Source organism: Geotrypetes seraphini, chromosome 1, assembly GCF_902459505.1.
Source record: "Geotrypetes seraphini chromosome 1, aGeoSer1.1, whole genome shotgun sequence".
Taxonomy (NCBI): Eukaryota; Metazoa; Chordata; class Amphibia; order Gymnophiona; family Dermophiidae; genus Geotrypetes; species Geotrypetes seraphini.
In genome coordinates, this window is record NC_047084.1 from 454745261 (window position 1) to 454770871 (window position 25611).

A 25611-nucleotide genomic window follows, 5' to 3' on the forward strand; every position below is an offset into this window, starting at 1 on the left:
GAGGCTTGCGTCAGAAGACGTATGAGGAGAGACTGGAAGCCCTGAATATGTATACCCTAGAGGAAAGGAGAGACAGGGGAGATATGATTCAGACATTCAAATACTTGAAGGGTATTAACGTAGAACAAAATCTTTTCCAGAGAAAGGAAAATGGTAAAACCAGAGGACATAATTTGAGGTTGAGGGGTGGTAGATTCAGGGGCAATGTTAGGAAATTCTACTTTACGGAGAGGGTAGTGGATGCCTGGAATGCGCTCCCGAGAGAGGTGGTGGAGAGTAAAACTGTGACTGAGTTCAAAGAAGCGTGGGATGAACACAGAAGATTTAGAATCAGAAAATAATATTAAATATTGAACTACGCCAGTTACTGGGCAGACTTGCACGGTCTGTGTCTGTGTATGGCCGTTTGGTGGAGGATGGGCAGGGGAGGGCTTCAATGGCTGGGAGGGTGTAGATGGGCTGGAGTAAGTCTTAACAGAGATTTTGGCAGTTGGAACCCAAGCACAGCACCGGGTAAAGCTTTGGATTCTTGCCCAGAAATAGCTAAGAAGAAAAATTACAAAAAAAAAAAAAAACATTTAAATTGAATCAGGTTGGGCAGACTGGATGGACCATTCGGGTCTTTATCTGCCGTCATCTACTATGTTACTATGTTACTAGTGCTGCCCAATTCAGGAAAAAAATTTTCAATTCGATTCAATTCAGCTTATTGAATCAAATTTTCGATTCGATTTTTTCAAACACCATGGTGGGATTATTTTATAGCCTCTTCACTCCTTTTATAGACAGACTCTTCACCCCCTTTGTTCTCTCCTACCCACATTGGTGCTGTGGTGTAAACAAAATAAACAAACAAGAGACTTTTCCTCTCTCTGTTAAATCCTAGCTTACATTTGTGGTCTAACACCAACTCTGGCAGGATACACATTTCAAACCTGACAAGTTGTAATCACAAAACAGAAAATAAAATGATTTTTTCTACTTTTTGCTGTCTGCTCATTATTCAAATCATGTTGGTCCCATGCGCTGGTTGTCTTCTGATAACTCGCTTGCTAGGGTGGACTCCTCCTTTCTTCTTTCTCCGTGCTAACCATCCATCTTCCATCTGTGTCCTCCCCTTCCATTTCCCTTCCTTTCCCCTGGTCTGGCATCTGTCTCCTTCCCCCCCATGCTCTGACATTTCTCCCTCCATGGCCTAGTATCGCCTTTCCATTCCCTCCCTCCCATGGTCTTGGCATCTCTCTTTCCTCTCCTCTCCCTTACATAGAAACATAGAAATAGACGGCAGATAAGGGCCACGGCCCATAAAGTCTGCCCACCCCAATGACCCTCCCTATCTATCTTTGCGGATAGATCCCATATGTCTATCCCATTTGGCCTTAAAATCTGGCATGCTGCTAGCCTCAATAACCTGAAGTGGAAGACTATTCCAGCGATCAACCACCCTTTCAGTAAAGAAGAACTTCCTAGTGTCACCGTGCAGTTTCCCGCCCCTGATTTTCAACGGATTCCCCCTTGTTGCCACAGGACCCTTGAAAAAGAAGATATCTTCTTCCATCTCGATGTGGCCCGTGAGATACTTGAATGTCTCGATCATATCTCCCCTCTCTCTACGTTCCTTGAGTGAGTAGAGCTGTAACTTCCCTAGCCGTTCCTCGTATGGGAGATCCTTGAGTCCTGAGACCATCCTGGTGGCCATTCTCTGGACTGATTCCAGTCTCAGCACATCCTTATGGTAATGTGGCCTCCAGAATTGCACACAGTACTCCAGGTGTGGTCTCACTATGGATCTATACAATGACATAATGACTTCCTGGTCTTCCTTCTCCCTCCTTCCCCCAATTGGGTGCAGCAGCAGCATTTCTCTTCCTCATCCCTCTCACTCTCCTCCTTCACTGCTCTTCCCCTTTCCCCTATCCACTACTCTCCCCTTAGTCTTGCTACAGCTTTCCCTCTTCCATTTTAAGTCCAGCAGCACTCTCCTCTGTTCCCAATCCAGCAGTACCTCTCCCTTTCACCTCCCTCTACCACTCAGCTCCAACAGTACCTCCCCTCCCCCTCCTCTCTACTTCCTTTTCCCCACCAACTAGCTGCAGCACCTCTCCTTTCCACCCCCAGGGCAAGCAGCACCTCTCTTCTCAGACTAGAAGGGCCCATCTCACTTCCCTTTCCATCCCCTCTGACTAGAAGCAGTACCTTACCCACTCACCTCCCAGGTCTAGCAGCACCCCTCCCTCTTGACTCCTAGGTCCATCGGCACCACTCCCCCCTCCCGATTAACAGGCTCTCATCGGCTCTTACCGGCTTGGGGATTCCCCGGCCTGACTCAGCACAGCCTGAAGTTCTATGTTTGACTCCAGCCAAAGAAAATAAAAAAATAAAAAAAAAAAAAAACCCCAGGCGATTTTTCAAACCCTCCTTGTAACACTAGCCTGGATTAGCAGCTGCATCACTCTCTCCTTCTGCAGCTTTAGCGAGTCAATTCCCATCTGCAGTCTCAGGGCCTCTGCTAGGCCGCCCCACCTCCGATGATGCAACTTCTTTCTTCCTTGGAGGCAGAACAGCCTAACAGAGGCCCTGAGGCTGCAGAAGGGAATTGACTCGCTAAAGCTACAGGAGAGAGTGGTTCAACTGCTAATCCAGGCTACTGTTACAGGGAGGGTTTGAAAAATTGCCTGGTTTTTCAGAGGGTTTTTTCTTTTTTACTTTCTTTGGCTGGAGTTGAATATAGAACTTCAGGCTGTGCCGAGTCAGGCCGGAGAATCCAGAGTTGGTGAGGGGTTTTTAAAAATGTTTTGAGTGGCGGCGTCAGCACAGCAGGATTTGTGACCGCGATGACAGCCTGGTGCGGGGAGGAGGTTGGGCCCCGAATTGGAGAGGCCGATTTTTTAAAAATACACATCGATTTGAATCGATTCACCCAAAGTGAATTGGTGAATCGATTAGAATCGGAAATCGGGCAGCACTAGTCCTTACGAATGGGACGTACCAAAGCAGTATCCATCAAGGGTGGGACCGCCAAAGGACCGACAACAGAACATGCTCACCGAACACTGCGTCCCAACACGCTGGAACATCCACATGGTAGTGTTGGACAAAGGAATGCAGAGAAAACCAAACTGCAGCCTTGCAAGTATCCACTAGAGGCACTAAAGAAGACTCAGCCCAAGAAGCTGCTTGACCCCGAGTGGAATGAGCTTCGAGAAATTCTGGAACAGAATTTTTCTGAAGAAGAGAAGCGGAAGCAGTAGTCTCCATGATCCAGGTGCAATGGTAGCCTTGGAAGCGCCATCCCCCAGACGAGAACTTTCTAGAAGGTCAAGGAGATGATCCAATTTCCTGATCTTCTAGGTCCTCTGAAAGCGTGAAAGACCCAGCAGACATCCAATTTGCGCAACTATTTTCGACTACCTAACACCGGGAGGACTACAAATAGATTGGAATGAATAGGAGAAACTACTTTTGGAAGAAAGGAAGGAAAAGACCGCAAGACATCCCGCACCCAAGAGAACTCGAGAAAGGGAGACCTACAAGAGAAAGCCTGCAGCTCAGAAACACATCTAGCAAATGAAACTGCCACCAGGAAGACCGCTTTAAGGGTAAGGTCCTTCAAAGAGCTGTCATCCAAAGGCTCAAAGGGTGGACTCACCAGAAAGCACAGTTACTTACCGTAACAATTGTTATCCAGGGACAGCAGGCAGCTATTATCACATATGGGTGACATAATCCACGAAGCCCCGATGCGGACAGCCTCGCAAGCAAACTTGCTTGTAGAAACTTCAGAAGTTTCGAGTCAGCCGCACCGCGCATGCGCGAGTGCCTTCTCGCCCAGCACAGGGCGAGTCTCCTCAGTTCAGATAGCTAGCAGAAAAGCCAACCAGGGGAAGGGGGTGGATTGTGAGAATAGCTGCCTGCTGTCCCTGGATAACAACAGTTACGATAAGTAACTGTGCTTTATCCCAGGACAAGCAGGCAGACTATTCTCATATATGGGTGACCTCCAAGCTAACCCAGAATAGGATGGTGGGAGTGTTGGCAACTTAGGAGAATACATTTTTTAATACTCATTGGCCTAAATGGCCATCCCGTCTGGAGAAAACATCCAGACAATAATGAGAGGTGAAAGTATAAGAACATAAGCAGTGCCTCTGCTGGGTCAGACCAGAGGTCCATCACTCCCAGCAGCCCGCTCACGCGATGGGCCATCAGGTCCAGGACCTGTATAGTAATCCTCTATCTATACCCTTCTATCCCCTTTTTCTTCAGGAAATCATCCAATCCCTTCTTGGACCCCAATATTGTACTCTGTCCTATCAAACCCTCTGGAAGCACATTCCAGGTGTCCACTACCCTTTGGGTGAAGAAGAACTTTCTAGCATTGGTCCTGAAACTGTCCACTCTTAATTTTTCCAAACACACTCTCGTTCTTGTAGTTTTCAAAAGTTTGAAGAATCTGTCCCACTCCACTTTCTCTATGCCCTTCATGATCTTGTAAGTCTCTATCATGTCCCCTCTAAGCCTCCACTTTTCCAGGGAATAGAGCCCCAGTTTCTCTAATCTTTCAGCATATGAAAGGTTTTCCATATCTTTTATCAATCGTGTTGCTCTTTTCTGGACCCTCTCGTGTATCGCCATATCCTTCTTAAGGTATGGCGACCAATACTGAACGCAGTATTCCAGATGCGGGCGCACCATCGCCCGATACAAAGGCAGGATAACTTCTTTCGTTCTGGTTGTAATACCTTTCTTGATAATACCTATAATTCTATTCGCCTTCTTGGAAGCTGCTGCACACTGTGCCAACGGCTTCATTGTCTAGTCCACTATTACCCCCTTTTCTAGGGTACTTTCACCCATTACCAGCCCTCCCATCATATAACTGTACTTTGGGATTCTGTTTCCTACATGCAAGACTTTACATTTCTCTACATTAAACTTCATCTGCCATCTCATCGCCCACTCTTCTAGTTTGTTCAGGTCCCTTTGTAAACCCTCACAGTCCTCTACTCCACTAAATAGTTTGGTGTTGTCTGCAAATTTTATTACTTCGCACTTCGTCCCTGTTTCTAGGTCATTTATAAATACATTGAACAGCAGTGGTCCAAGTACCGACCCCAGCAGAACACCACTCGTGACTCTCCTCCAGTCTGAGTAGTGGCCCTTCACTCCTACCCTTTGTCTCCTACCCGCCAGCCAATTTTTGATCCATCTATGTACGTCTCCTTCCACCCCATGGTTCTTCAGTTTCAGCAGTAGGCGTTCATGAGGTACCCTATCAAAGGCTTTTTGGAAATCTAAGTATACAATGTCTATGGGGACCCCTTTGTCCATTTGTTTGTTAATTCCTTCAAAGAAGTGCAACAAGTTCGCTAGGCACGATCTTCCCTTACAGAAGCTATGTTGGCTTGTTTTCATCAATTTATTCCTTTCTAGATGCTCATCGATGCTACCCTTTATCAGCGCTTCCGCCATCTTCCCCGGAACCGAAGTCAAACATACCGGTCTGTAATACCCCGGGTCACTTCTCGATCCCTATTTGAAGATGGGCGTAACATTAGCTATCTTCCAATCCTCCGGGATCACGCCCGTTTTCAGGGATATGTTACAAACTTGTAGTAGTTCTGCTATTTCTCCTTTTTTATTAGGTTTTTATATACCGCCTATCAAGGTTATCTAAGCGGTTTAACAATCAGGTACTCAAGCATTTTCCCTATCTGTCCCGGTGGGCTCACAATCTATCTAACGTACCTGGGGCTATGGAGGACTAAGTGACTTGCCCAGGGTCACAAGGAGCAGCGCGGGGTTTGAACCCACAACCCCAGAGTGCTGAGGCTGTAGATCCAACCACTTCGCCAAACACTCCTCCTTTTAGTTCTTTCAGTACCCTAGGGTGGATTCCGTCCGGGCCCGGAGATTTGTCAGTTTTTAGTCTATCTATTTGCTTATGTACGTCTTCAAGGTTTTACTCCATGGATGTTAATTTTTCTGCTTGATCTCCTTTGAAGATTTTTTCAGGTTCTGGCACATTGGATGTGTCCTCCTTTGTAAATACTGATGAAAAGAACATGTTTAGTCTATCCGCCACTTCTTTTTCCTCCCTCACCACTCCTTTCCTATCTCCATCATCCAGCGGTCCCACCTTCTCCCTTGCCACTGCTTCCCTTTAACATATCTGAAGAATGGTTTGAAATTTCGTGCTTCCCTGGCTAGACTCTCTTTATATTCTTTTTTTGCTCTTCTAACCATGTAGTGACATTCTTTTTGATGTTTCCTGTGCTCTTTCCAGTTCTCCCCGGTTTTGTCCTTTTTCCATTTCCAGAATGAGTGTTTCTTGTCTCCTATCGCTTTCTTCACTTCTTTAGTTATCCATGCTAGGTCTTTTTTTTGGCTCTTTTTGCATCCTTTTCTAAATCTGAACCGAGGACCAGGTGGCAGCTTTTCAAATTTACTCAATAGGAGTGGATCTGAGGAAAGCTGCTGAAGCCACCATGGCTCTGACTTTATGGGCTGTGACTCGACTCTGTAGATGTAGTCCAGCCTGGGCATAGAAGAAAGAGATACAAGCAGAAATCCAGTTGGAGATGATACGCTTAGAAATTGGATGTTCCAACTTGTTTGGATCGAAGGAGACAAAAAGTTGAGGAGCAGTTCTATGTGGTTTGGTGCATTCCAAGTAGAAGGCCAAAGCACGTTTACAGTCCAGAGTATGAAAAGCTGATTCTCCAGGATGAGAATGAGGCTTTGGAAAAAACACTGGAAGAACAATGGATTGGTTGAGATGAAATTCTGAAACCACTTTAGGTAAGAATGAGGATGTGCACGAAAGACCACCTTGTCATGATGGAACACAGTGAAAGGTGGATCAGCAACTAAAGCTTGCAGCTCACTGACTGTTCGAGCGGGAAACACCACTTTCCAAGTGAAATATTTCAGATGAGCCGTAGACATTGGTTCAAATGGAGGCTTCATCAATTGCAAGAACAACATTCGGATCGCAAACCACTGGAGGTGGTTTGAGAGGAGGATTAACATTGAAAAGTTATTTCATAAATTTGGAAACCACCAGATAAGCAGAGAGGGGTTTCCCATCAATTGGCTGGTGGAAAGCAGCAACTGCACTGAGATGGACTCGGATCGATGTAGACTTGAGGTTAGAGGTGGATAATTGCAAAGGAGGAATCTTGAGGCTCCTTAGCATGAGAGATGCACCACGTAGAAAATCTAGTCCATTTTTGGTGATAGCATTGTCTAGTAGTAGGCTTTCTAAAAGCCTCTAAAATGTCTCTTACGGGTTAAAAAAACTGAAGAGGAGTTATGTTGAAAAGTACCAAGCTGTCAGGTGTAGAGACTGCAGGTTGGCATGAAGTAGAGATCCTTGACTCTGTGTAAGCAGAGACGGAAAAACTGGTAGAAAGAATGGCTCTCTGCTGCTGAGTTGAAATAGAAGGGAGTACCAAGATTATCTTGGCCACCGAGGAGCTATCAGAATCATGGTGGCATGATCGTTCTTCAACTTGACTAGTCTTGAGAATGAGAGGGAATGGAGGAAATGCATACAGGAAGAAATTTGTCCATTTCAGTAGAAAAGCATCTGCTTCGAGGCAATGAGGAGAATATATCCTGGAGCAGAACTGAGGCAGTTTGTGGTTGTGGGGAGATGCAAACAGATCTATCTGAGGAGTTCCCCACTGCGAAAAAAATGTGAAGAGGCCAGGAATTGAGTGTCAATTCATGAGGTTGCAGAAGACAACTCAATTTGTCTGCCAAACAGTTTTTCGCCCATTGGATGAAGACAGCTTTCAGGAAGGCGTGGAGGATTGCCCAGTCCCAAACCTTCAGAGCTTCTTGACATAGTGAGGGAGATCCCGACCCTCCCTGTTTGTTGACATAGTAACTACCTAGTTGTTGACATAGCAGGAGACTGCGACTTGGTTGTCCCTCCGAATGAGGACTACCTGGTCGTGAAGAAGATGTTGAAAAGCTTTGAGAGCATTGAAGATCGCTCTGAGTTCCAACAGACTGATGTGACACTGATAATCCATGCTGGACCAGTGGCCTTGAGTACGGAGACCATCGATATGAGCTCCCCAAGCGTAGGTTGAGGAATCTGTCGTGAGGACCTTCTGATGAGAGGGCGTTTGAAACAGCAAGCCTCTGGAGAGATTGGAAGAGAGCATCCATCAGTGGAGAGACTGTCTCAATGAAGGAGTGACTGCAATGTGTTGAGTGTGTTTCGCAAGCCTGCGTCCACTAAGATGCCAGGGTCCACTGAGGAATTCTGAGGTGAAGTCTGGCAAAAGGAGTCATGTGCACTGTGGAGGCCATGTGACCTAGGAGGACCATCATGTGTCTCGCTGAGATTGAAGAGCGGGAAGACACTCCATGGCAGAGTTGAAGAAGAGCATCCAGATGTTGTTGAGGAAGGAATGCTCTGAGTTGGATAGTGTCCAGAACAGCTCTGATGAACTGTAGATTCTGAGAGGGCTGAAGCTGGGATTTGGAGAAGTTGATTTCGAATCCCAAGCTTTGGAAGAACCACGTAGTCCGTTGGGTCGCTACAATTACCCCCTGAGATGTTGAATCTTTGATGAGCCAGTTGTCTAGGTAGGGAAACACCTGAAGACCATGGTTCCTTCGAGCTGCTGCTAACACCAACAGGCACTTGGTGAACACTCAGAGATAAAGCCAGGCCGAAGGGTAGCACTCTATTGGTAATGCAGATTCCCCACCCGAAATCGGAGGTACTGACGGGAGGTCGGATGAATGGGGATTCGAGTATAAGCCTCCTTGAGATCTAGAGAACATAACTAATCATTCTGATCTAGAAGGGGGTAAAGGGACGCCAGGGACTACATGCAAAATTTTTGTATGTTGAGAGCCCTGAGATACAAAATGGGTCGCAGATCGCCTGTCTTCTTCGGAACCAGGAAGTAATGGGAGTAAAACCCCCTGCTCTACTGTTCCAGAGGAACTTCTTCGATGGCACAGAGAAGAAGCAGAGCTTGAGCTTCCTGAAGAAGAAGAAGGGCGGTCTGGGATGGATTGGAAGGATACTCTCTTGAAGGCAGATCTGGAGGAACCTGAGTGAAATGAAGAGTATCCTTCCCTGATGATTGACAGCACCCAGAGGTCAGATGTAATGATCTCCCATCAATGGTAAAAATGATGGAAAAAACCGCCTATGGGGGGAAAGGAGGACAGAGGCAGAACGATGGAGATTATGCTCTGTTTCAAACAATCAAAAAGGCTGCTCAGCCTTAGGCGCAGCAGAAGGCTCCGGTTTCTATTGCTTCTGCTGCTGTTGTTTCTTGGGAGGTGCTCAAGTGTAAGCAGCCGCGCTTGGAGTATAACGCCTCTGGAAAACTGGAGTCGAGTGTGAAAGTTTTGCAGGAGCAGGCTTTGGCTTTGGTCTGACAATGGAAGTAAAGGACTTTTCATGTTCAGACAATTTCTTAGTGGCAGCCTCTATGGATTCATCAAAGAGGTCATTGCCTTCACAAGGAATGTTAGCCAGACGGTTCTGAAGATTAGGATCCATATCAATGGTACGAAGCAGGCCAAGCGGCGCATGGCTAAAGAGAAAGCAGTAGCCCTAGCAGACAGTTCAAAGACATCATAAGATGACTGGAGAAGATGCAATCTGAGTTGTGACAGAGTAGCAGTGACTTCTTGGAACTCGAAATGCCTATGTTGATCCAGGTTCTGGAGAAAGCCTGGAAGAATATCAATGAGGAACTTGAGATAAGTAACAAAGATAAAATTGTAGCTGAGGACTTTGGGGGACATCGCAGCATTTTGATAAAGACGATGTCCAAACTTGTCCATGGTCTTACCCTCTCTTCCAGGAGGGACTGTGGCATAGACCCTGGAAGGATGGGTTTTCTTCAAAGATGACTCCACAAGGAGGGATTTGTGAGATAACTGTAAATTCTCAAATCCTTTGCAATGTAAAGTTCTATACCTCAAGTCCAACTTGCCTGGAACAGCAGGTATAGCATAAGGAGTCTCCAGACATCGTTTAAGTTTGAGACAAAAGTTTATGAAGAGGAAGCTTAAGTGACTCTGCAGGATGTTGAGGCAGATGCATGACCTCGAGATACTCCTTAGAGTATTTAGAACCAGCATCTAATTGAATTTCCAGGTCATCAGCCATCTGACGAAGGAAAGAAGAGAAGGAGAGCTGATCCGCCTTGGCCTTGCCTCGAGAGGGACTCGATGACCTCAAGGCGCCTCGAGTGGAGAACGAAGGCGAAGCCTCTCTGGTGAAGTGGCAATCCACAGAACATGGAGACTTGGAGGAAGCAATGGAAGCAGCTGTTTCCTCTGAGTCTGGAAGCGGCGACCTCGATCGAGGAGTTGGAGGCCTCGAAGAGCTGTAAGGTCTGGAATGAGGTCTAGATGAGGAAGGCTGCTCTTTGGAAGGAGACCTGCGCCTCAATGAGGGCCTCGATTGACGACGAGAGCGATGTCTGTAAGCAGATCTCGAGTAGGATCAAGGAGACTTTGCTCTATGTATGGAAACAGGCAATGTTGCTGGTGAATGATTAGGGCTGGAAGCTGTAGATCGAAACACTCCCAAATACTCTGATCCTTGTATGTTGTGTGAGGATTCCTGTTGAGACACTCACAAAGAATCTATTCCTTGCATCGAGTATGTAGATGCCAGACCAGACACTCGCAAAGACTTTGCTCCTTGCATAGAGTGTGAAGCTTCAGCTCGAGGAACAAGCAGGGACTCAACCTTGCAGGAGACTGCGGATTGCCCAGGCTGGATTACAGGAGGCATTGTCGAGGCAGAACCATATTTGCTCAGTAATTGAACAAATTACTGCTCCAACATGGTCTGGAAAGAAGCCTGCAAATGTGGATCCGCATCTGAAACCGGACCACTTGCTGAGGCTAAAGGCTCCAAAGTAGCAGTGGAGATGTGCTTCGACTTGGAGGTCTTATTGAACTTGAGAACCACCGCAGAAACCTTCTACTTAGGTATCTGACCTGAGTGGAGCTCAGGGGAAGATAAAACAGGTGTACTCGAGGATAAAGATGAACGAGGGCGGTCTGATGAGACTCAAGGTCGGAGTCGTGGAAGCAGAGGAACCTTGCTGGAAGATGGGACTGAGGCAGCACTTGAGGTTAAGGATGTCACTAAAGAGTCCATCCTGAAGAGTTTTTTCACTAGACGACGTTTAAGGGCTCGAGGTTGAAGAGTAGCACAGTACTTGCACGACTTAGGACTATGGTCAGGCCCGAGGCACCAGCGGTGTGGGTCCGTGAGAGAAATCGCACGCTGGCACTGGCTACACTTCTTGAAGCCCATTACTGGCCGGGACATAGGAGGGAAGATAGTTGCTGCTAAGTCGAAGCCTGCAAGCTGCGGCAGAGCAGCCTGCCCCGCCAGTCAGGAAAATAAAATAAATTATTTTTTAATGAAAAGAAAAGTAGTAACACAGCGATTCACGACTAAAAAGAACACAAACCGCGGTGAGAGAAGGCACGAAGCGAACGACGTACAGACTTCTCAGCTCTGCGGCAAACTGAGAACTGAGGAGACTCGCCCTGTGCTAGGTGGGAAGGCACTTGAGCATGCACGGTGCGGCTGACTCGAAACTTCTGAAGTTTCTACAAGCAAGTATGCTTGCGAGACTGTCCGCATTGGGGCTCCATGGATGATATCACCCATATGTGAGAATAGGCTGCCTGCTTGTCCTGGGATAACAGACAGGACCAAATTAAGATCCCAAAATGGAACATAGGGCCGCATGGAAGGCTTGAGTCATTTGGCCGCCCGCAAGAAGCGAATCACAACAGGAATGGCAGTCAAACGCTGACCTTTCAACAACCCATGAAAAGGCTGACAAGGCCGCAAACTGAACCCGGAGAGAAGACTAAGCTAGGCCACCTTGCAAGAACTCTAAGATGTTAGGCAAGGAAACTCGAAAAGAGACCACTCTAGGCACAGCACACCACTCAAATATACATCAAAACCCGCACAAAAGCCCAAGAAGTGGAAAGTCTTCGAGAGCTTAAGAGGGTTGAGATCACTTTATCTAATACCCATTATTAGGTGATCCCTTTCAAGAGCCAAGCTGTAAGACAAAAGTGACCCGGATCGAACAATGGAATGAGGCCTTGAGACAGCTGGTCGGTCGAAAGAGGAGGAACCACCACCAGGTCCACCTCACCATGGACGCCTGGGCCAATCCGGAATCACAAGAATCAACAGGCCAGGATGTCGAACAACGTGAAGAACTCTGCCCACTAATGGCCACGGATGGAACACATCCGATGTACCCTCCGTTGGCCTTGGGGGAACCAGAGCATCCAAGCCCTCGGCCTGAACGTCTCTGCAATGACTGAAGAAGCGGGGCATTTTGGCGTTGACACGCGTGGCCATCAGGTCCATGAGGGGCTGACCCCAAGACTGCACAATTAGCTGAAACGCTGTGCGGTTTAGACACCACTCTCCGGGATCTAGGACAGGACGACACAGAAAGTCCACCTGCACATTCTCTACACCAGCAATGTGGGAGGCTGAGATGTCCTGAAGATGAGACTCTGTACAGAGCAAGAGCAGAGCCACCTCCTGCACTACCAAAGTGCTCTTGGTGCCCCCCTGAAGACTGACATATGCCACCACCATGGCATTGTCCGAAAGAACCCTGACAGACTTGCCAATCAGAAAGGACTGGAAGGCTAACAGTGCTAGACGGATGGCTCTGGTCTCTAAGACATTGATCGACCAGGAAGCCTCCTCCATGGACCAGGTTCTCTGAGCTAAGTGACCCAGACACTATGCTCCCCAACCGTGGAGACTGGCATCCGTGAACAGCATCTCACGGAACTCAGCCCACCAAAAAATGTGTCTTGTCGGCGCTAGTAGACAGAGCGCAAAGCCGCCACTAGCAGGAAAACCGTATTCCCCCCCCCCCCGAATTCTGGAGAGCTCCCCAAAGGGTCCAGGTCCTTAGAACCAAAAGACTGCTCCTTTCAAACCAACAGCATCCCAAGAGGCCCACAGGTGATGGGACGCGAGAGGAGCAAAGGGGAACAGCACTGTCACTGAATGGGGCCCGACCTGTAGAGGACGTTGAGGGCAAAAAAAAACCCCGAGACCAAACATGAAAATAGGGGGAAAAATCCCCTAGCGGCCCCATGGGACTCCCTGCCACAGTAGGAGACCCAGCAAAAACCTGCCATCTATGTCACCAAACAGGGGCGAGGTCACCTGAGGCTAAACAAAAAATGGAGGTGCTTCCTGCCAAAAAAAAAAAACAAGCTCCAAAGACCTGCAGCGGCTAGAAGGCCTAAACCAGTGTTCTTCAACCACCGGTCCGTGGACTGGTGCTGGTCAGCAGAAATTTCTGCCGGTCCACAGGGCCAGCATGTGCATCAGGTCCCAGACAGTGCTCTTCAGCTGCTAGTACACGGTAAAATCCATGCGGCATTGTCTTTGAGCCAGCTCCCTCTTCCTCAGTGCTGCAGTGCACAAAGCCATGAGCAGAGGCTCCTACGCGCATCCTGCACCTGAACCAGAAGCTTTTCTCCAATGTCGCAACGTCAGAGGGAAGGCTTCCAGATGAGGTGTGGGATTGGGTGGCAATGGGCGGGGTCTGGCCCAGGACTTAACCCAGTGTTCAACTGCCAGTCCACAAAATAATTATTTTATTTCCGCCGGTCCATAGGAGTCAAAAGAACACTGGCCTAAACCATCCAAGCCGCTAAAGCAGGCAAGCTGGCATCAGCTGTAACGAGAGTTCCCAGCCGCTTCATGAAAATGGAATCCTTTCTGCCTGACCATCAGCCGCTAGAGAACCTCCCGCATGGGTGGCGGGGGAAGCCCAGACTTCCCTGCAAATGGACTCGAAGGGGATCCCTGGCCACCAGCACCCAATGCCGATGAGGATTCCCCTTCGCAGCAGCCTGCCTGGCTCGAACAGGCCGGCAGCAAGTGCCTCACGGCTGGATTACAATGAGCACTTTTCCACTTGCAAAAGTGCTCATTGCTCCAGATGCGACCTAGCTAGAATTAAAGTGCTGGTTAACAGAAAAAAGCAACCCAGTAAAATACAGTACTTTTAAAGGGAAAGAACCCTTTAGAACGGCACAGCCTCAGGATTTTTTTTTTTCTCTCTTTTCAGAACAGACTCCACGGCTCTCAAAACTTGAGGACTGACCAACCAGGGGGCCAGGCTGCCAGCTGAGGCTCTCTACAAAAATGTGGGGAGGTGGGGGGGAAGGGACCCAGCACTAGACCCGCCGGGTTTGAGACCCCCCCCCCCCCCGAGGTTAGACAGATCCCCAAAAGCTCCGTCTGGCACTAAAAAGGGGACTAGGAGTCCTAAAACAAATTCCAACAGGCCTAAAAGAGGGAACCAGTTTTTTCCTACCTCAACCTGCTGGAGACTAGAAAGACTGGATTGCTAGAGGGAGCCTCAGCTAATATACTACAACAAGTTTTTGTCTTAGTCTCCACCTGCTGGTCATAGTGAGGTATAATACCCATTCGTACGGACTATACCGGTCTAACATGCACTACAGAATATAAATTATATCTGTCTCTCTCTACAAGAATTATGGGTCAGCTCATTTTATCTCCCTGAACATGGAACTATACATATAATCTGCACAGGCTGTCAGAGGAAACTAACATGCTGTGTTTTGTTTCTAAGATGCAACTAACATACTCAGATTTGTATGAAGGGTTTAGCCTTTCAGTCTTACCTAGACAGGTCCAGACTATGGGGGACCCTGGCCAGGTCATTCACTAAACCCTTCTTCAAGAAAAGGCGGATGATATTGTTCATGCCATTGTGCTGTGTTTTAGCTGTTGCGCTGCTGTAGAAGCTTGATGTAGAGGGACATGATTCCATGATGGTACTAATGATGCACATCACGGCCTGCAGCCTGAGACAGAAAGATTACTTAAAATTCCCAATTGTCAGAATATTCCTGGGTAGTCTGGAGGCATTTGTTATTGAAACACACACAAGAGAGCTGGAAAGAACTCTATTACATTATTAGGTTGTTGGTTTTTTTTACCTGGCATGCTTCTCTGTACTCTCTGCCATAGCCAATGCTCGGCCTAAGGCAGCCTTCACTTCATTCACTAGAGCCACCTGTGCATCTGTACCGCTGCCTGCTGCAGCCAGGCTGGCCAGGAAGAGACGTGCCAGTGCAGGAGTATCCTTGTCTTCTACATTCTGTGTATGAGGGAGAAGGTGATCTAGAACAAAGGCCAGCACACTGCAGTCCTGAAAGATAAACACAGATATTAGCCATTTGGAAGATCAAGGATACAAAGTTGGCCAAGTGTGCTGTTCCAGAGGAGGAAGAAAATAGGTAGTTGTGCCTGGGAGGGGAAGAATGGAAGAAGAAAGCAAGCAGGCAAAGTATCCAGGTGCTTCTCAGCAGAATGCTAAAAGGAGAGAGAAGCTAAGGAATGTATTCAGTTTGGTTCAGTTAGTCAAACCTTTCCTATCCCATCAATACTCATTACCTCTTTGATTAGCTCTGATTGGCCAGCAGTATAACTGTAGCTAGCAATGAGGGTAGCGATGCCAACATATGAACGGACTAGTTCAGCCAGCAGCCGAAGGATAGTGGAGGTAGGCAGCAGAGGTTTGCTGCTTTTGGCCTTTTGTTTCCCTTCTTCAGAAGCCCGATCTGGCTCTTTATCTTTTTTCCCTTCTCGTGAATCCTCAGGAGTAGAAGCTGCAAAGAAATTTTTTTTTTTTAAAGTAGGAAACTAATTACTGTTTGCTATGCTAAAAATTATGCTTCAGGCTCCCTCTGTAAAATAGTGCATACCATCACCCTGTGGAGTTCCTGACTGTGGGGTCTCCACAGCTGTACTGTCTGCTGAAAACACTTGAGCCGCCTAAAAAAGAGAGAATAATTAAATATAAGTCAGAAAAGTATCATGTTGATAAATGTGGGCCTCAAAATCTAGCCTCTAAATTCTCACAGCTGAAACAACTCAGAGGGAAGGTTTTAAACTTGTTTGAAAAGCTCCCGGAATACAAATGAGAAAGCTCAAGGACTTACATTGATGGCAAAACCAGTCTGTGCATCAAAATCACTACCCTGCCGTGTCAGGGGCCGATACTGCTGGTAAACATCATCCCCCATATCCTGCAGAATCTGGCTGACCTCTTGATTCACCAACCCTGGCTTTGGCTCCAATTTTTCTGCTGAAGAGAAGAGTGGTATTTTTTTTTTAGCCTTCCCAATAAGTTGTCTCCAGCAGGTACATCTCACTGCACACCTTGTTTTTTTTCTTTTGGATATAATAGCATTAAATGCAGCCCACACCTACCTTCATCAGGTGCATGGTATGCTGCCAGAGCATTCAGCATGTCATAGATCACTTCTTTGATTGTGTCAGGGATGACTGGAAGTGGAGAGGGTTTCACTGGTGTGGTCTTTACAAGCTGCACAGCATTTGGGCCTTTGATTCTCAAATTTTCAAACTCGTCATCTGAAGCTATAAAACAGTCAGTAAGAAAATCTTACCACGAAAGGGCCAATTTGCATCTCATCTCTACTCTTTGGAGAGGAGTAGCAGCCTAGTGGTTAGTGCAGCAGCCTGAGAACCTGGGGAACTAGATTTGATTCCCATGGCAATTCCTTGTGACTCTGGGCAAGTTACTTAAAACTCCACTGCCCCAGGTGCAAAATAAGTACTTGTATATAATATGTAACCACAGAAAAATGGTACATCAAGTCACATTCCCATTCTCTTTGAAGCTCAGCCTCTTCATGATTAAGACACCTTGCTCTGTACCCCTAAAAAGTACCCTCAGGGCATGGATCACTTACCTGTGCCTGATCCACGAGGGGCAGGCAGAGCAATGCGGATACAGTTGTTGGCCACCTCAGTGAAAATGTCTGGATTGCGACATGCTGCAGGACCAAGGACTCGGAGGATATAGTTAATCTCCCGTGAACCCAGGCTACCGGACACTACACCAGAGGTAGTGCTGCCTGCTCCACTGGTAGCTGCAGAACGTACAACCTGATAAGAGACACATTTTCCTTTTGAGAAACCTTCATAAAAACAGATAGACCCATACAAATGGTAACTTCCATTCATTCAACAGCAGTTTATTATATACAACAACCCAGCTTGCACATAGTTCAGATTGTATTGGATAACATACCAGAATCCTACACCCATATGCATGCTCAAAGTTCAATAACACCTCATCCCTCCCTTGCAACAAATCAACTCAAACAGTCAGCAGCATTCCAAATGGATCATCTGAAACCAGAAGAGGAATCATGTTCCCTTTACTTCTGCCAGATCATTTTAGATGCTCAGGTCCATCTCCATCTGCTGAAAGGGGGAGCATAAAAGACTACAACTTTCCAGTGACATCAATTATAAAGGAGTGGTACAGCTGAATGGCTTGCCTGCAATCTAATATTAAAGCAATGAGATAGAGAAAGCCCTAACCTGAAGCTAATACCAGAACTACAAATGGAAACAAACTGTAAAAACAGTACCCTTCTCTGAACTTTCTTGCCATGGATAAAAATGGGTGCTGTGGAGAAAAAAGGGGTTCAGAAAATTCTATGTACCTAGACAAGAGAGTAATTGTGTGAATTTCTGACAACACCAGGTGATCTTGTAACTGAATAACAAGCCTTTCTTGCAATCAAAGATATCCTGGGATGAATCTAGACTGGTCTGGCAGAATTGAAGGACAGAATAAACAATAACATTTTTTTCCTTTATCATCTTACTAGACCAGTTCAGACATAGGAAGTACCCAAATTCAAACACAGAAGACTCTTAGTTAACTTGCACCCATGGGGACTGATAGATGTCAGATAAATGTAGTTTGTTTGTATGAGAGTTACTATTAAAAATAGGCTTAACTAATACTATACCCCCATAAACTGTTCCAGACAATTACCAGACATTTGGTAGGCAAAACGTGGGTGTACTCAGATGTGGCATGTCAAGTTTACACTTAAATTTCTGCCAGAAATTGATTTTATTTTCATTTTTGTTTAAAGTATTACAGTATTTATTAGATTTTTTTTTCTGGAATTTGAGTTCTGGTTAACAGAGAGTCTACTGTATAGTGTGAATGAGAAAAAGCCAAGGCTTCTTTAAAATTACTTACACCACAATCTGAATTAACTCTTGGCCACTTTATCTAGTCTAATATTAAATGAAGGAACAAAGAAGATGAACCAGCAACCTTGCAAGTTTCCTCCAGAAAAATTACCTTTGGTTCCACTTAAGATGCTGCCTTCTCTCATCAAATGTGCCCAAAAGAGACACCAGGACTTGAAGAACTTTCAACAAATAAGCAGAATAAATCACTTGCCTAGGTGGAGATGATTTGAAGAAGACTCTTGTGCAAGTCTATTGAACACTACCACTTCCCCTTAAGGATACTCCTTCATAATGTCAGAACCACCTAAAGATCTACAGTCCTGCCCAAGGGAGTGACATAGCAAGGGTGGAGCCCATAACTCCATCTCTCTAAGTTCAGCGGCAATTAGCGTCTGCGTAGAAACAATTCTGATTACTTTAAAAAAAAAAAAAAAATTTTTTCTCAGTGCAATCAATTACCACACCATTAAAAGTCAATTAAACCAATTAACTTAGATGCCAGTAGAGCGCCTAATGGCACCGTTTTTAGAAACTGGGCCTAAACGTATTTTGGTCTGATTATTAAGGTAAGGTAGATTGGAATGGGGATTAGGGGGGAGGGGGGATTAATTCTAATATGGATTTTAAGATAATAATAAGTGTTGTATCTGAGTTTAAAATGTTATATATGCTGTTACACTTATTGTAAGTTTTTAAAAATGAATAAAGAATTAAAAATAAAAAAAAAATACAACTTTTTAATTTCTAACTCCAACCTGTTTGTAAAGTAACCACATCTATTTTGCACTCCTACCCTATTTGTCCTATTTGTCTGATTAGATTGTAAGCTCTGTCGAGCAGGGAGTCTCTCTTCATGGTTAATGTAATGTTTAATGTAATGTACAGCGCTGTGTGTGTCTAGCAGTGCTATAGAAATTAAAAGTAGTAGTAGTAATACTAATAAGAGAAAGACTAGTGTGTCACAATTAGTCTGTTACACTGGTCCTCTATAAAAGAGGGATGCATCTTTAAAATGCTAGTTTTAATTTAAAATTTTGAAATTTTTAAGTGTAGGGGTACGACCCTCCTACCACTGTACTAGTGCAATCCAAACTTGGGCTACAGCCTCCTGTGCTCCAGAAAACAAATGAACAGTGCTGATGAACTTGCACTTCAGAGTGATGCAAGCATGGGAAGAACGCTTGGTCATAGCAACCCAGCTTTTCTGGTGCTGAAATTTGGAGAAAAATTTCTAGAATGACATCAATAGATTCTTGTGGTTTTCCTAATATAACAGATAGGACATATCCAATTATCTATTTAATCTTCAGACACACTGGGGCTTTATCAAAATGTTATAAGGGCATCAAATGTGTCAAGAGTTATTTTTAGCACTTGTGAAGTCTTCTGAGCTTCTCTACTCATCTCATTCAGAGTATTGGAGTGCAAATTGTGGTATTCCTCAAGGGTCACCTATGTCTCTTTTGCTTTTTAATTTATAAATGAGCTCTTTGGGACAATTGCTAATGAATTTAAGCCTTTTAAAAAATCTTATGCTGATATTTTTATCTTAAATCCAGCACTGGATAATCTGGAGGAGGCTTTGAGATTTGTTCAAAAGGTAACTATATTAGTGGTTAAATAGGCAGCCAATATTTTCTTACAGCTGAATAAACAAAACACTAAATTAGTTTGTTTTGGTATGCCAATAAATCATAAACAAACATAGAAACATGATGGCAGATAAAGGCCAAATGACCCATCCAGTCTGCCCATCTGCAATAACCATTATCTCTTTCTCTCTCTGGGAGATCCCATGTGCCTATCCCAGGCCCTTTTGAATTCAGACAGTCTCTGTCTCCACCATCTCTTCCGGGAGACTATTCCACGCATCTAGCACCCTTTCTGTAAAAAACGTATTTCCTTAGATTACTCCGGAGCCTATCACCTCTTATCTTCATCCTATGCCCTCTCATTACAGAGTTTCCCTTCAAATGAAACAGACTCGACTCATGAACATTTATATTACGCAGGTACTTAAATGACTATCATATCTCCCCTCTTCCGCCTTTCCTCCAAAGTATACAGACTGAGATCTTTAAGTCTGTTCCCATATGCCTTATCACGAAGACCATACACCATTTTAGTAGCCTTCCTCCAGAATTGTACACAGTATTCTAAATGAGGTCTCACCAGTCTTATAAAGAGGCCTCAATGCCTCCTTGAGGCACACCACTGGTAACATCCCTTTCCTCAGAGTGATCTCCATTGATCATTACCCTCTGTCACCTTCCACTCAACCAGTTCTGGCCCAGCTCGTCACTTTGGGACCCATCCCAAGGACACTCGGTTTATTTATTAGACATGTGTGTGGAACACTGTCAAAGGCGTTGCTACAATCTAAATACATCACATCTAGCGCACATCCTCTATCCAATTCTCTGGTCACCCAGTCAAAGAAATTGATCAGATTTGTCTGACAAGACCTACCTCTAGTGAATCCATGTTGCCTCCAGTCCTGTAATCCACAGGATTCCAGAAACTTAACCATTCTCTGTTTTAAAAATGTTCCCATTAATTTGCTTACCACAGAAGTCAGACTTATTGGCCTGTAATTTCCTATTTCTTCCTTACTTCCACTTTTGTGGAGTGGGACCACATCCGCCCTTCTCCAGTCTTCCGGTACCACTCCCAATTCTAGACTCATTGAAAAGGTCAGTCAGCGGAGCCTGTAGTGGAGATTTTTTGTAGAAGGCAGATTTAGTTGCAATTTGTTTATGATTCTCCTAAAGGTGGACCAGGCTATTGAGAATAGTTGGGCAAGGGGGGTGCCTGAAGAATATCCACGATTAGATGGGTAGCCAGTGCAATTATTTGAAGAAGGCCGAGATCGAGTCATATTTCTTTAGGTTGAAGATTAGTCTAACCGCTGTGTTTTGTATGAGCTGCAGTTTGTGAACTAGAGTGGTATTGATTCCCTTAAAGTAGTCCAGCTGAGGCAGTATCATCAACTGGACAATCAGCGCAAAATGATGCTGACGGAAGTATGGCTTAATGAGTTTTAGTTGGCACATGGTAAAGATGGTCTTTTTCCAGAGGCTGGAGACTTGAGGTTCCATTGTGAGTGTGTCATCCAGGATGCTGAAGATTGATGCTCGTCAGGGAGTTCTGCTGAGCTGTGTGGAAGCAGATGACTTTAGTTTGGTGGCATTTAATTTGTTTGTTTATAGTTGTCCAGGTGTGAATTCTTGCTATGTTGATTGATATTTTCTCCTCTGCATTTGGCTAGATGTTAGTTATGGGTATGAAGAAGAATGCCATCTGCATAGGATAGTAAGGTTTCATCTTCTAACTTAAGGTTTACGAGTGAACTCATGAATAAGTTAAATAAGATGGGAGCCATGTGGGACTCCGCAGGATGCCTTCCAGGAATTGGAGAACTTCCCTCACTTTTTAACCGTGTACTCTCTATTTTGCAGAAAGTCTGCGAACCAATTCATCACTGTCCCTGTTATTCCAATTTCAGATAGTTTGAATAGGAGCAGATAGTGGTTCACCACGTCGAAGGTGGTGGAAATATCAAACTGGAGTAGTATCGCTTGGTGACCAATGCTTAGAAGTTGCTTGATTTTAGTGATTAGGGTGATAAAAAGGTCAGTGCTGTATTGTTTTCTGAATCTGTACTGGAATGGGTAAAGGCATGAATGTAGCTCTATGTGTGAGGCTAGTTTGCGTACATGGGCTTCAATGATTTTTGTTAGGATAGGGATGCCAGCAATGGGCCTGTAGTTTGAGGTCTGCTGTAGAAGTTTTTGGTGTGTGTGAGAGAGAAATTTTTCCTATTTCTTTGGGTAGTTGGCCTTGATTCAGGGAGCTTTTAGGTTTGTAAGCCAAGCTATAATTTGGGGAGTGGGGGAGCGGCAGACAGGAGGTAAGTGGGGCAGTTGTCTAGGGGGGCTGCTGCGCGTGGAAAGTTTTGAAACAACTTTTTGGTATCATAGGTGGAAAGATAAGGACATAAGCAATGCCTCCGCTGGGTCAGACCAGAGGTCCATCCCGCCCAGCAGTCCGCTCGCTTGGTGGCCCATTCATGTCAAGGACCTGCATAGAACCCCTCAATCCCCTTTTCCTTCAGGAAACCATCCATTCCTTTATCTATACCTTTCAATCGCCTTATCCTTCAGGAAGTGAAGGAGGTTCAGATATGATCTGCTATAATAGGTTCCGTGTGGAGCTTTGGGGTGCTAAGTTGGGGGTTGTTGGGAATGGTAGACTTTGTGACTTCTGCTTGAACTGATTTGATTTTATTGAGGAAGAAGTCTGCCAAGTCTTGTGCAGATATTTTGTTGGCTTCATCAGTTGATTCTTGGTTCGGCAAAGATGTTAGCTGTCATACCAGACTGAACAGTTTTTTGTTGTCAGTAAGCTTTATTTCCTAGTTTGTTGGCGTAGTAGTTCTTCTTGACCTCTGTTGAGGGTTATTGACAATTATAATAATAATAATAACAACTTTATTCTTCTATGCCACCACAGTCGAAAGACTTCTAAGAGGTTCACACTGAAGAAGGCTGGACAATCAGCAAACTACAGAATGCAAGAAGTGAGGGTACAACTTATTACATAAGAAATAAATAAAAGGAAAATATGAATCTTAAGGATGTAGTATAGATTTCTTGTATGCAACCCAAGGAATAAAGCTGGACAATAAGGCGAATTGCAGAATGAAGGGAATTACAGAATAAAGCAAAATACTGGATAAAGCGAATTACAAAATAAAACTGGACAGTCAGCGAATTACAGAATGCAAGTAGTAAGGATACAACTTATTAACAAGAAATAGTTAAAAGGAAAATATGAATCTTAAGTATGTAATTTAGGTCTCATGTATGCAACCTAAGGAATAATGCAGAAAGTGAAGGAACAACATATTACACAGAAATTGACAGAGGGAAAATATAACTTTGTAAGTAGTGAGGCTTCTGTTTAGGAGATGAATTTGTCAAACAGTACGGTTTTAATTGCTCTCCAGAAGGCACCATAGGTCAGCCTGGCTCCATTGATGTAATTATCCAGCCAGGACTGCTGTTTACTTGCTTGGAACATGAGCCTGGCAAAACCAAAAGGGCTGGAAGGAAGCTCTGGCATTAAATGGTGAATATATTTTGTAGAACTGATTGGACGAACTGGCTATCTCGTCTCACCAGACTGCATTTTAAAACTTTTACTCAGATGATTTCTTAAAAGTAGTTCGTGAATCAATTTTTTATGCTGATTCTAGAAATGACTTCCATTTTTGCCAATCACGTAAGGTTTTTACACAAAATAAGTTGTTTAACGATATTAACTACTGTAAGCACAAATGTATTCAAACACCATTTCACACGAAATCAATTTTTATTACAAACATTTAAAAATACAAATAACTGTCCTAATTTATTTCTCGACTACCCTGTTACAAAACAAAAAGCAAACAGTGTTCCATTAATTTTCAAACTGTCTCCTCTTTGACTTCCTTGCAGATCCTGGAAGATCTTAACTGTCCCTCTTCAACATCCAACAGTAGTCGGCCATCATAGAACACAAGCAGTGTCCATCAAGCTCAACAGTCCGCTCACGCGGGGCCCATCATTCCATCTCCCCTGGTACATGCTCTCCATCTCCATAATATCTTGGTGAAAATGTTCACCTTGCTCTTCACTATGTCCCAGATTTTCCAGAAAATAGTTGATATGGGAATATAAAAAATGAACTTTTACACTCATGGTACAACCCAACTTCTTGAAATTTTCCAACATTGTTTCAACAATGGCCCTGTAATTAGGATCTATGTTATTCCCTAGAAAGTTTGCAGTAACAGATCAGAAGGCGGACAATGTATCTTTTTCTCTCTCATTCATTATTTTATCAAAATCTTCATCCTTCATCAGTTTCTTTTTTTGAGGACCAACAAAAATTCTAGCTTTCAATTTTTCTTGTGTGAAGGGAAATGTCTTAGAAAGGTACTTTAAGCAGGGCCCAACCTCTTACTCTCCAATGTCTTTGCTTTGCCTGACTGTCTCATTCACATAGAAAACAAGGCATTTTTGTGAACCCAGCTTGTTGTCGTAATAGTATTTCTATAACTTTGAAGTCACCACAGATAAGCCATTTGTGTTCCTCATACTGGCTACTTGTTAAAAGTAGCTTCATGTTCTCAAATGTCTTTAATTTGAACTGAATGGGCCACAGGAATGGACCCATACATATTCCCATTATGCAGTAACACGCCTTTGAGGCTCCTCCTTGAAGAGTCTATAAAAAGTCTCCACTGAGTAGGATCATGTTTAGTGCCATAGAAGTGCATTAACTTGTTTTATGTTATTGCAGTAAACCAAGGAATCGCTCTGTGAGAATAAAGGAACTAGTTCTTTTTCTCTGTATCTGCACTATGAGTAATGTGTTCCTGGTTCCAGAAGATTCTTACTTTTAAGCCAGGACCCAAGTAGTTCTGCAGATTCCTTAGGCAAATTCAAATCATGTACTAGATCATTAAGTGCACTCTAGAGAACCGTTGTGGAGTAAAGTCGTATTCAGGCTGGTAGCCATTATCAATATCATCTTTGGTGATTGCATCAAGTTCAATTACATCATCTTCTGCCAGGTTCTCTAAAACAGCTGAAAGAAGAAGAGCATGCAGGTCTTCTCCATGTGGAACTGGCCTAATGGCTGAAGGAATGCTTGGATACACAATTTGGTTCTCATTTTTTGAATTGCACCCCTGAACATTAAGTAACAGTCATTAATGTGGTCTTTAGGCTCCCTCTACACCACAGGAATTGCAAATGGCATGCACGTTTTCTTTCCTTTTGCCCACAATCTTAACACAATAGCTCTCAACACAATAGCAGCAAACTTTCTTTGGCGCCCATGCCTTATCCTGGTCACCAAGTTTCACTTTAAAATAAGCATAGTAAGCTTTTTTCACAGTCTGTTATATCTGTACTTTGCTTAAGCACTGTATAATTTCCACAAATGTAACAACAGAAAACATTTGGATTGTTCACACTTGCGTGTAGACATTGTAGTACCTGCAATCACAATAGAGAAATAAAATGAGAACAGCACTGGCAATGCAAGCGTCTGAGATAAATAACACTTCCAAGGTCACACAATAACAATTAGCAGCAACAGTTGTGCTAGCCTAAAGGCTTACAGGTCTGTATTGAGAAATTTTCCTCCAACAATACTCATTACTTACTGGCACAGCACTAAATCTTTGAAGTAAAATTGTGAAAAAACTGTATGTGATAGAAGAAAACTAAGAACAGTTCTGGAATCAGCATAAAAAACTGAGGTAATATCACATATTAGTTTTCAGTCATCTGAAATCATGCAGCTCAATGACTCTTTTAGCTGATGTGAGTGCTGCAAGAAATCTAATCTAATCTTTGATTTTTTTATTTTTTTTTTAAATCGATTCATCCCAGAGCTCAGCTCGGTTAACAAAATATTAATAAAATTATACA

General features: G+C 44.4%; 1 protein-coding gene across 7 annotated transcripts in view; it reads right to left on the bottom strand.

Moving 5' to 3' along the window:
- Positions 1–25611, bottom strand: part of HUWE1 (HECT, UBA and WWE domain containing E3 ubiquitin protein ligase 1) — a 779197-nt gene that overhangs the window by 303633 nt on the left and 449953 nt on the right. For 6 of the 7 annotated variants that reach the window (XM_033921870.1, XM_033921880.1, XM_033921834.1 and 3 more), the window contains 7 exons: positions 16819–17014; positions 16316–16483; positions 16045–16190; positions 15808–15877; positions 15497–15711; positions 15040–15251; positions 14722–14904 (listed from right to left, as the gene is read on the bottom strand). In XM_033921870.1, the coding sequence (XP_033777761.1) occupies positions 14722–14904; positions 15040–15251; positions 15497–15711; positions 15808–15877; positions 16045–16190; positions 16316–16483; positions 16819–17014 (1190 nt within the window). The remainder of the gene's footprint in view (positions 1–14721; positions 14905–15039; positions 15252–15496; positions 15712–15807; positions 15878–16044; positions 16191–16315; positions 16484–16818; positions 17015–25611) is intronic. The other variant, XM_033921842.1, reaches the window with a different exon arrangement.